This window comes from Peromyscus leucopus, chromosome 4 (genome assembly GCF_004664715.2).
Source record: "Peromyscus leucopus breed LL Stock chromosome 4, UCI_PerLeu_2.1, whole genome shotgun sequence".
Lineage (NCBI taxonomy): Eukaryota > Metazoa > Chordata > Mammalia > Rodentia > Cricetidae > Peromyscus > Peromyscus leucopus.
Genome location: NC_051066.1, coordinates 145,207,575 through 145,219,365, shown reverse-complemented (window position 1 = coordinate 145,219,365; position 11,791 = coordinate 145,207,575). Strand labels below are relative to the sequence as shown.

At 54.6% G+C, this 11,791-nt stretch overlaps 1 protein-coding gene across 1 annotated transcript; it reads left to right on the top strand.

The window, feature by feature from the left end:
* Positions 1–3,096: 3,096 nt before the first annotated feature.
* Positions 3,097–11,429, top strand: Gata5 (GATA binding protein 5). The gene is made up of 6 exons (XM_037205460.1): positions 3,097–4,002; positions 5,384–5,559; positions 8,708–8,833; positions 9,213–9,300; positions 10,239–10,363; positions 10,694–11,429. The coding sequence occupies exons 1-6, from the start codon at positions 3,459–3,461 to the stop codon at positions 10,847–10,849; spliced, it is 1,215 nt and encodes a 404-aa protein (XP_037061355.1). The 5' UTR covers positions 3,097–3,458; the 3' UTR covers positions 10,850–11,429.
* The last annotated feature ends 362 nt before the right edge of the window (positions 11,430–11,791 follow it).

The window sequence follows — 11,791 nt, the reverse complement described above, 5'->3', positions numbered from 1 at the left end:
ATCTAGAAAACAGGGTCCTTATCTCAGAGATGTGTCCTTTCTCCTTACCTGGCTGGGCTGGGTCAGGTCTGCCTGCTAGACCTGGGAAGCCTGAGGGGCAGGACTGAGGGTCACCACGGCTAGACAAGGCAGAATCTCCTACATGCCTACCTGCCCTACTGTGTGGCACTCTGGGGCCAGGACCTGCTCATCCACACATCTGGCCCATATTCATCAGTTTCTACCTGGCGGCTGCTGAGGGCCTGCCATGTGCCCATTCCAGGGCAGAGTCTGATACTTGGTCCAATCGCGCCCTCCCTGAAATCACTGAGAGGCAAGTATCATCACAGAAAGAAAAACAGCTAACCAGTGCTGTGAAGTCTTGCCACAGCAAAGCTGAGCCCCCTGAAGAGACTGGCTGCTTCCTGTCCATGCTCTATCCTGCTTTCCTCAAAGCTGACCTTGGCACTCAGTGTCTGCTGAGAAGTAGGACAGGAACACGTAACAATCTGTCAGTGAAATGTACTCAGAGAGCCACAGGGAGTGAGGGGGACCTTGAGGGGTGTGTAGGAGTTTGACAAATAGTGAAGAGGGAAACCATGGCATCTTCCAGTCAGAAAGTAGCAATGAGACAGTCCTGTGGTTAAGAAACAAGTACTGGCCTGGTGGTTCAGGGGTTGGCTCCCTCCTGGAACTGGTAAGCTGGACCGTGGCATCAGAGGTAACCTCTGGAGAGGGTGAGGCAGAGCTTAGGAGGACCCAGGGTTTGTGGTTGGAGACTCCTCCCTCTCTGGCTCGAGCAGAAGGGCCTGTGAAAGGGTCAGATACTGCCATAACCAGTGTCCACCACTGCAACGCAGCCTGGCCTGGCACAGACACCCACAGCACTTCTGCTTCCAGTCTCTGTGAATGGACAACGGACGAGCTTGCTTCCCTATTCAGACAGAACCAGGTGGCCAAAGACCTGGGCACCCACTGGGCTGACCTCTGTGAGGCCAAGCCTCCGAGGAGCCTGTGAAAGGTGGATCTTCTCCCTTTACCCATATCTATTTATGGAGGCCAGGAGTCCCTCCTTAAGTATATTTGAAATTTCTCATTTGTCTGAATCAGCTGGTTGAATTACTAGCTGTGTGGCTTTGGGTAAGTTAGCCAGCTATTCTGTGCTTTGTTCCTGTTTGTAAACAAGAACAACTTTATCTGCCTCATTAAGATGAAGGTAACAATTAAATATATTATCACAGGCTGGGGAGGCTGGGGGGTGGGAGGAGGGAAAAGGGGGATCTTTGATTGGTGTGTAAAATGAATGAAAAAAATTTCTTAATAAAAAAATAAATATATTATCACAGGACAAAACCCAGCCTGGGTCATATGGTTATTTCCACCTCGGGGACTTTACTGGGTTTATCCGAAGCAAAATTCCCTAAGTCCCTCTAGGTCCATCCCCACAGGACCCTGGGACTGCTGCTGATTCTGGGGACTCAGAGGAGGACTCAGCCCAACAAGTCAGGAGCCTCTTCACTTTTCATTCCTGGAGCTGGGGGGTGGGGGAACCTCCCCATTTCGTGTGAACATTCTCAAGGGAGGGTGAAGTGTTACTGTGCTACTCACTGGTCCATGCTAACAGCACCCAGCATGCTCCCAAAATGGGCACCTGGATGTCCTTCCTCTCCCAGGGCACTTTGCAAAGCCTGGAGGGTTCCAGTGAGAAGGGATGTCAAGCCTGGCAACCCACGCATTGTGCGTACAAGGAGAACCATTAAGTCAGTGCTGGAAGTGCCAGTCCAGAACCCTGACCCGGTCTCCACCTCCAGGGGGGAGGAAGAGAAGTCAGGAAAATGCCGTGGGAGGTAACTTGAAGCAGGAAACACTGAGAAACTCCCCTTCCCAGGAACCTACTACCATCCCGCCACCCTACCCCCTACCCCAACCCTGCCAGCTTCTGCTCTGTACCACCAGGGCTCAAACTCTAGAGCTGGGATCAGGACAGTCTATACCACCCCCAGGCCCAGGGTGCCCCCCTCACGTCCACTCGTAGCTCACACCTAGAACCCCCGCAAGTTGAAAGAGAGCAGAGTGTGTGAATACCCGTGTGCGGGCAATCCTCAGCTCCCTTCTGACTAACAACTAATCCCTCACTGAACAGCCAGCGCACAATGGACACGGTCCCAAGGTTAGTCAGGGTACTTCCCTTATCTTAGGAGCTCCTGCCTCACCCACGTATCTGTGCGCAGCACCCCTGGGCCTTTGTGAGCAAGTGAGAAACATTCGCTGCCATCTTCGGGCCCTCCAGGGCTGCTGCACCTTCTGAGTGCTCTCCATCTGGAATGCTCGGTAAGCCAGGGGACAGAAGTCACAGCAAAACTGAACTAGGTGCTCTGAGCACCAGCCTCCCAGGAATGTGAGGGCCTGCGTTTCCAGCACCTCAAAGAGACTCTGGCCAAGTTGAAAGCCGCGGGACTTTGAGTCTAGCAGTCGGAATTGTTGTGGCCTTAGGAACTACGTTGCTCCGCTCAGGGTTCGCTGAGTCCCTCCCCAGTGGTCCTGCTTGTCCAAAAACTAAGCCGGATGTGCAGTTTCTGGTGGACTTCGGGTAACTGCTTCGAGTAATTGCTGGTGAACAAAACACCCAGTAAGAGAACAGAGGCCTGAGCCTGCGGTCCCCATGGAAGCTAGATAGATCCCCATGTAGGCCCAGAAGAATAGGGGCCTCAAGTGCGGGCCAACATGGTTCCAGCACCATGGGTCTTTAGGTTCAGTGAGGCCTGGGCCATCGACTCAACCACAGGACATGGAACCGGCCTCTAAACCAGCCTTGGGCTGGAGCTCGAAATAAACGAAGGGCGAGGGCTGAGACCTGTGAACACAGCAACAAAGTTCGAGATTTTTGTTTAGAGCGGCTGCTGTCCCAGGACCCCGAGCGCGCTCAGCCTCTTCGCATCGCCTGCGTTTGTTCGCGCTCCGCTGAGGGGACGCGGGTGCGCTGTGGTCCCAGAGCCCGACAAGCGGAGCCAGTTCGAGTCACGTGGCACTGCGGCCCGGAGCCCTGGCGCTGACCCTAAGGGGAGGGAGGCACCGACTCGGAGAGGGAAGGGGCGGCCCGGTGGGGGCGGGGCGGCCGGAGCTCCCGGGATTCCCTGCAGAGAGGCTCCGGCTGGAGACCCAGTCTACAACCCACCCGTCACGGGCCCTGGGTCAGAACCGCGCTTTCCTGCTCCGCAGGTGAGGGAGTTGGCCGGCGATCTCACCTCGCGTGGCAAGGACCTCGCTCCTGGGGCCCTGCGCCTCTTCTAACCCAGTCATTCCACTTGGAGGAACTCCGGACCTGCCCCAGTGAAACGGACTCAGAAAAGCGGAGTTTTCAAGCCGAGCAGCGGCACCTACCCAGGGCGAGCGTGAGAGCTGATGTAGGGGACACAGTGACTCTTGCCCTCGACGCCTGTCTTTCTTCTCTGCAGGTCAAGCTCGTGCCAGGGGGGAAAATGTATCAGAGCTTGGCGCTGGCCCAAAGCCCTGGCCAGGCCACCTACGCCGACTCGGGAGCCTTTCTGCACGCTTCGGGAGCCGGCTCCCCGGTGTTCGTGGCACCCACGCGTGTGCCTTCCATGCTGCCCTACCTGCCTGCGTGTGACCCCAGCTCGCAGCCTCCCGCGCTTGCCGCACACTCTAGCTGGACTCAGGCAGCTGCCGCTGACTCCTCAGCCTTCGGCTCTGGAAGCCCGCACCCACCAGCTGCACACCCACCGGGAGCCGCCACCTTCCCGTTCACACACAGCCCAGCGGGGTCTGGCAGCAGCGGCAGCGCAGGGGCCCGGGACAGCGGCGCCTTCCAGGGCGCGCTGCTGGCTCGCGAACAGTACCCAACCCCGCTCGGGAGACCCATGAGTGCCTCGTACCCCACAACCTACCCGGCATACGTGAGTCCCGACGTAGCCCCTTCATGGACCCCCGGACCCTTCGATGGTAGCATCCTTCACGGTCTGCAGGGCCGCCCTAGTGGCCTCCCTGGCCGCAGGGCCACCTTCGGTGAGTACAGGGCTGGGGTTGCCCGGTGGACATAGTTCTAATGTTAACTCTCGCAGCGATGTACCCGCTCGCTACGAAATACAATGCATGAGAAAAGCCGAGATGCGCTCTCCTGCAGTCAGGGCTCACCGTCCCGGTCCGACCCACAGAATCCCTCCTAGAATTGCCAGGATACAGGAACCTTTTCGGAACACAGTACAATGAAAAGCACTCGATCCAGAATTTTTTTTTTCAGCACAATAGCAAGAAAATAATATATTTCTGGTTTTCACCCGACCAAACCCCAAAATAGCGTTCTGGATTATATCAGTTTGGAACCTACAACCTAAACTTTTCTTGGAAAGTTTTGGAAATTATTTTTGGTTTTAAGACAGGGTCTTATTGCGTTGACCAACCTAGCTTCAAACTTAACAGCAGGTCCTTTTGCTTCAGCCTTCCTAAGTGCTGAGCTTACAGGCATGCACCATTATGCCAGGCTAAAAATGAGTTTTATAAAGTTCAAAATACTGATTATTTGAACAAGACACCACAGCCATCCCGTTCTGCAACACTGGCATTCCAGCTTGAGATTTCCATACCTCCCAGGAACATACATTAGATTAGATTAGATCCTGAGGTTGTTGGGCTGAGAATTGCTCCTCTGGGTTTCTGAGTATTTCTGAGGCACAGTCAGAGCAAAGAGGGCCAACCTCTGTTTGCAGCCCCAGGGCCTCCTCCAGGCCATCTCTCCAAGAATTTGGACGCCTGCCGCCTGATTCATGGCCCCCTCTTGGCCCAAGCCAATCTAGTGCACTTAGACAAGGGCAGCTCCTGTGCCTGGTACCCACCTCCAGCGGGTAGATGATTGATCCCACCCCGCCCCCAGCCATTGTCCCACTGCTTGCATATCTGTAGTTCCTGGCTAGACCTGGAACTGGACCCGTATTCCCTGATGCCCTGTGGTCTTGCCTTCTGGGGGAGGACAGTAGTTGACCCAGGTCTCTGTCTCCCAGTCCACCTCCCCTTGAGGCCCACTCACACACAGGAGATCCTCAAGTGGGGTGGGGAGGGAGGGAAATAAGGCTCTGCCATCCCTTCCCTCTGCCTGTGTAGACACATCTGCTTCCAAAGCTTATTAAAAATACAAAGGCTGACGTAGACCCTAGTTAAGAAAGGGGCCATCTCAGGTATCTACCTTAAAGTTTGGTTAATTTGTATTCTTGCCTTATAAAACCAGCCCTAACAAATTTCATTAAAAACTAAATAAGACTAAGTATATAAATAAATCGCCCTTTTAATGAGTAAATATAAGACACTATAAAAGGAAGGCAGAGCCCAGCAGGAGCCCTCAGGATTTCTGGAGGGGCAGAGGCCCCAGCCCACGAGCTTCTTGTCCCCACAGTACCTGACTTCTTGGAGGAGTTCCCCGGTGAGGGCCGGGAGTGTGTCAACTGTGGAGCCCTGTCTACACCACTGTGGCGCCGTGACGGCACAGGGCACTACCTATGCAACGCCTGCGGCCTCTATCACAAGATGAACGGCGTCAACCGGCCACTAGTGAGGCCTCAGAAGCGTCTGGTGAGTGTGGCAGGGGGAAGACCAGGGCTAGAGCTACAAAGGGAATAAAGGAAATGGCTGGCTCCTGAACACTCAGTGGTGTCCGGATTCCTAAAGGATGGGGTAGGGATTGAAGCACAGGGCACTGTGAGCCTCCCAAGGCTCCTGGTTGGGCCAGGCCAACTCATCTCTTCCTGGAGTTTGAAAATATTCAGGGAACCATCAGGATCTGAGCAAGGACTCCTAATATCAATCTGGCTCAGGTCTTAAAACTCAACGCAGCATCGGCAGGTTACTTGGCAGAACAGTGTGTGTTTCAAAGTCACTTGCCACCTGGCCCCAGGGTGTCCCAGGATCAGGTTTGAGAGTGAGCTCTGCCCTGGATGCATAAACCACAGTCTCTGTGGGACCCTGAGGGCTCAGTGCTCAGTGGGATTGTGTTGGTGGTAATGGTGGGTGGCATCCTGGCCGTATTAGAGGCCTCAAGGTGACCGGCACAGAGAGAGTTGAGGGAAGGGGCACTGGTCCACTGATGGTGATGTCGAGAACCTAAATGAAAGAGTCTTTGGGTATGTGTCCTGCGACAGCACTTGCCTATACTTTGGGGTCCCTAGGAAACCAGGTGTCTGCCTTTTGCCTATCTCGCTGGCTAAATCTTGTTTTCACTTTTGGTTCTTTCTGGTACATGGTCACGTAGTGGCTGGTCAGAAGTGAATGAAGCTCAGGCTTGGGCCACCAAGAGTTGTTGAGGCAAGAAGTAGCTTTGCTCTACCATCTCACAGGCAAACCTTCAAGTTCAAGTTTGTTTGGTTGGTGTTTGGTCGGTGTTGGCAGATCACCTAATGTTCTTGCTGTGGAGGCTAGAGTGGGTGCATGGGTCTCCAGCCTGGGCGGGACTGCTCCTGAGTACCAGGCCCTCCTGTCTAAAGTTGTGAACCCCAGATGAGTGTCAACATCTCCCATCTGGGAGGGTGCTTCTCACCCTCCAGGTTTCAGAAGGGCCCCATGCCCATATCAGGCAGGGTCGGGGCACTGGCCGCCCTAGTCCTGCCTGAGAAGTGTGTCGAACGTGGTTTCCTGAGGCACTGGCATGAGGCTGTATCTTTGAACACTCTGTGTTATGGCACGTGAGGCCCTAAGATGGGGACAACGTTGTGAGCTCCAGGAGGCAGGTAGGATGCAGGAAGGGACTTCTCTTCCTCTGAGCTGGCCTGGGGTTTGGGGATCTGCAGACCCATTCTGCCCAACACTTTGCCTCTTGCCATCTGAGGGGCCACTTTAGAGGCTGCTGTGCCCTCTGGTCCCTTCCTTCAGTGATCTGCCTTATAATGGAACCCTCTCCATGTGAGCTGCCCAGCCTGTTCTCCGTGACATCCACTAATGCGGAAACCATAGATAACAACTAGATAAAAAACAGCCCAGGCGTGGAGGACTGCATCGGAGGCCTGGGGTACCGTCTCCCCAGGCAACAGACCTGTCCTGTCCCTCTCCTCCATGCCAGGCTCTGAACTGGGCACCCAGGCACAGTAATAGGCAAAGAAAAACCAGGCAAGAGCCCCTGCTCTGCTCTGGGGTAGAGGGGTGGGTTTCCTGCCCCCACCCCCCACCCCCAGAAATGTACTTTTCTCACCACTAACATCCTCCTCAGTTTTCCCTCAGTAGTCAAGGGACAAATCTTGGCCCTAGTCTGCTGTGTCTCCTAAAAGAGAGGGTCCACTTGGAACTGGAGGCATTTCCAGCCTTGGCCTATCCCCAAGGCTCCAGTTGGCTCTCCACCCAGCCAGGCTTGGGTAACTGGGTTCTGGGTTCCAAGGAAGCCACTCTGCAACACTTTGTACTGCAGCTTTCATTTTCCGAAGGCTCTCCTGAATGTATGACTTGCCCTCCAAGGAGGGCTCCAGCCTCCTCCCCTGAGTGTCCACCTTGGAAATTTGGAGGCTAGCACTCAGTGCTGCTCTTCCTTCGGGTGAGCAGCCATTGAAGATGAATTTCTCTTGAAAAGAACAGACAAAAAGAGCGCAGCCAGGAGAGGCTCGCTGTGGGCACCTGAAGTGGCCTGGCTGCCTGCACAGACAAGGAGGAAGGCCGGATGGAGGCTCGGGAGGGTGGGGACCCGCCGGGATGTGGCAAATGGGCATGTGCCCCGGTGTTCAGAGGAAAGAGGAGGCTCTGCCCACCTGGCTCCTCAGTTTCCTGTGGTCCCTTGACATGTCTGAGCTCCCTTTTCCCTTCTGTACAATGACTGGCCATTTGTGAAGGTTCAGGAAAAGACAATGACTTCTTGGGTCACTGTTTTTTCCTACGTTCTTAGTTTGCAAAAGTAAAGCATAATCGCGATGAAAAGATTCCAGCATGGTTTCGACTCTTCTCTTGCACTTCTGGGGGTGTGGGATGAGTCCGTGAATCTTTCTTCCTGTGTACGGTCTGCCATGGGACACTCGCCTTTGCTTCTCACCCACCATGTCTCAGAAGGCCAGGGCTCCCCTAGGTCTGAAGATCCAGCAGGAACTGGGATCTGCAAAGTACCAGGCACCTAGTTAAGTGTGACTTCCAGATAAACACAAATATCTTACTGATCATATTCCAAGTCCTGCAGGGGGTACACTTACACGAAACCTTAGCTGTCCCTTTTGGTTGATGTTCTAGAATTGTAGTTCAGTCTGAAGCCCTAAGCCATAAAGGGGACAGTTGGGGTGTCAGAGGTACTGCTAAAGGGCAGGACTAAGGTAGGGACAGAACAGTACAGTGTGGTGCCAGTAGCTGGAATAGATGATGTCACAGCCAGACTGGGCTGTGGAGTTTAGGAAGAACTTAGGGTCCAGGTGGCCTCAGAATCCCACAACCAGATCCTGAAAGGTCTGTTACATCTCAATGATGGGAAATGCCCAGAGGTGAAGGGACTGGTCCTGGGACCAGAAGGCCAGTGGGTCGAAGCTTTGGTGAACAAAGGACATCATATTCTGCCAGACAGGTCCATGGCAGGCCTCAAGCCTTCGACACCCCCAAACGTCTCACACAACCAGAGTGGTCCCTGACCTGGCAGCTGGTAACTGCTGAGTCTAGCTCTGATCCATCCTGTTCATTGTCATTTACTGCACAAGAGCCCCCCAAGTCTGAGTTCTGTTCCCCCGATTCCCGGACTTACCCCAGCTCACTTGTCCCACCCCAGTCCTCATCCCGTCGATCCGGCCTCTGCTGCTCCAACTGCCACACTGCCACCACCACCCTCTGGAGGCGCAATGCGGAGGGAGAGCCTGTGTGCAATGCCTGCGGCCTCTACATGAAGCTCCATGGGGTGAGTGGCAGGAAGTAGCTATCTCCATCCAGAATCACGGGGTCGCCCCTCTGCCCCAGCTAGACAGCACCGCCCTTGGCCCCTGGCTTGAACCTGTCATGGAAGTGCTACACCCACTCCTCTGGAAGACCAAGCTGTTGCCTCCATGCCCGCTGTGCAGACCTGCCCCTCATGGAGCGCCCCAGGGCTTTTCAGCCCAGGATGGATGCTGAACACCCAAATCTTGCCCTCTATGCACTCTAGCCCTACCTCTTGTCTCTCAGGCAGATGGGGTGGGCATCTCCAGGGTGGGACAAGAAGGTGACTGTGGAAGGCCCTGTGCAAGGGCCTAGGGGTGAGCAGGGACAGGAGCAGCCACCTACCCTTGCTGTCCTGCCAGGTGCCACGGCCACTAGCAATGAAAAAAGAGAGCATCCAGACAAGAAAACGAAAGCCGAAGAACCCTGCCAAGATCAAGGGCTCCTCAGGTGCGCAGGGACCCCAGCGAGGGGGGGGCGGCGCGGGAGGACACACTCCCAGGCCTCTGAGTCTCACTCTAACCCTGCCCCTAATGGGAGTCCTTCAGCTTGTTGGGGGAGGGGCATATGATGTGAGCTGGCCAAACAGTGGGACAGAAGTGGTGGAGTGACATTTTATTTGTGCACCCCAATAAAACTTATCTGGAGATCAGAGAACAGAGCCAGCCACCAAATTATACATAGAGATCAGGCAGTGGTAGCACACACCTTTAATCCTATCACTCTGGGATCTCTGTGAGTTCAAGGCCACCTTGGAAACAGAGCCAGGTGTGGTGGCACACACCTTTAATCCCAGACTTGAGATCTCGGTACTTTTGCTACCAAATATTTGGGAAGCACACACGCTTTTAATCCCAGCACTAGGAAGGAAGGAAGATGGCAGGGCACAGAAAGGCATGTAAGGCGTGAGTAAAAGGAAGTCTCGCTCTGGAGGCTGAGGAGTTAGTGAGGCAAGGTTGGCTGTGATTGGTTCTGTTTCTCTGATCCCCAGGTAAGTTTTATTGGGATGCACAAATAAAATATCATCACAAAGTGGGATAGATAAAGCCATACCCAACCCTCCACCTTTCAGTACTATGTGACAGTGCTATGTGACTTTAAGAAGTCTCTGGCCAGGCGGTGGTGGCACACGCCTTTAATCTCAGTACTCGAGAGGCAGAGGCAGGCGGATCTCTGTGAGTTTGAGGCCAGCCTGGTCTCCAAAGTGAGTTCCAAGAAAGGAGCAAAGCTACACAGAGGAAACCCTGTTTCAAACAAACAAACAAACAAACAAACAAACAAACAAAAAAAGTCTCTGAATCTTCCTGGACAAGGACAAGAGAACTGGCCGCGTGGCAGGGAATACGGCAGATCTGGCCCCTTCTGTAAACGTCCGTCTTCCCTTCCAGGATCCGCGGCAAACACTGCGGCCTCTTCCCCCACCCTCCTCAACACCGAGGACTCAGGCACCACTTCGAAGGCAGAGCCCAGTCTGGCATCTCCAGTGTGTGCTGGACCCACTGTCACCTCCCAGGTAAGGGGCATGAGGCAGGGGAATGCAAGGGACAGATCCTCACACTTCCTTGGAGAACCTTGACTCTTCACCAACTCAGATCCCATCAAGCGCCCAGGACCTCTCCCAGAGCTTTGCTGGACACTTAGCCCTCAACCACCAACGTGGTGGCTTCCTTCCCCAGAGCTATGTGTGGTCCAAAGCCCTGCGGGACTTACTAGTCATGCTCCTCAGGGGCCTTTGCACTCATTCTAGGTTGAGGGCCCTTGGAGCAAATCACCTATGGCATGCCTCCCAGCCCTGGAGAGGTGGTAGACTCCTCTATACTCACCCACCCCATCCTGCCTGCAGGCCTCTAGCCCAGCGGATGAATCCCTGGCTCCTGGTAATTTCGAGTTCAAGTTTGAACCTGAAGACTTTGCCTTCACCTCCTCGTCCCTGAGCCCCCAGGCTGGCCTCAGTGGGGTCCTGCGTCAGGAGGCCTGGTGTGCCCTGGCCTTGGCCTAGGTGCTAAGAAAACTGTCACCACAGTGGATCCCAGGAACAGAGCCTGCAAATATGGCTCCTAGAGCAGAGCAGAGGCCAAGGGGTCCCAGGAGCAGAGGTTAGCACCTGAGCCAGCAGCCCCAGGGGCCCCTCACCACTGTGGTGGGGGAACGTTCTGCGATGACAGCCTAGAAGAAGAAGGCTGGTGGGTGAAGAAGGCTTGAAGGCTCATCCGGGATAGCAATGGACTCCCCAGAGCCCTCATGGGCCCCTCTGTAGTCAAGACGAATGGAGATACCCACCAATGACTTGAATGCCATCAACAGTCAACATTTACAGTTTGTAGCAGCTGGCAAAGGTTCACAGAATCCCACAGTAAAATCTGATCCAAGGGAAACAAACAGAGTCCAGGCGGGCAATAAGAAGGAGGGAACCCAACACAAGGCCTCTGGGGTCTCAAGTTCTTAACTATCCATATTTGACTCTGCAAGGTTGAGTGGGTGCTCTCTTGCCTACAAACGCAGAGCTATCGGAGACCAGTGTGCAAGCTGAGCACCGTACCAGGACATCACCCCCGGGAAATACATCCCTCTGGCCAGCACCACAGACTTCTGTATTTATTTGTATGCTTGTCTCCTGACAGGGCATAAAAGACCTTGTTCTGGCAATCTGTGTGCTAAGGCTTTGCTGGTGAGCAGACCCACACAGAGACACTGTGTGGAGCTGGCTGACATGTGGCCTTGTGGCCTGGCTCAGCTATCGTTCCGTCAGCTGGTAACATGGTCCTTTGCAGCATCCTCTTCATACCACACCATGCCAACTGGCTGTGACCCTGCCCGAGAGGTGCAGGTCAGTCCTAGGGCCCTGGTGCAGGGAGGCCACACCCCCACAGGTCTCATTTCTATTGGCTACTTCCTGGCATTTCCAGGGTTTCACGTCCTGGGGAGGAAACCGGGAGGTGGA

Bases quoted from the DNA above. Each gene is read 5' to 3' on its own strand.
- Gata5 (XM_037205460.1), top strand. From the start codon at position 3,459: ATGTATCAGAGCTTGGCGCTGGCCCAAAGCCCTGGCCAGGCCACCTAC. The intron at 5,560-8,707 runs GTGAGTGTGGCA...GTCCCACCCCAG, and splicing joins TGAGGCCTCAGAAGCGTCTG to TCCTCATCCCGTCGATCCGG. The intron at 8,834-9,212 runs GTGAGTGGCAGG...CTGTCCTGCCAG, and splicing joins TCTACATGAAGCTCCATGGG to GTGCCACGGCCACTAGCAAT.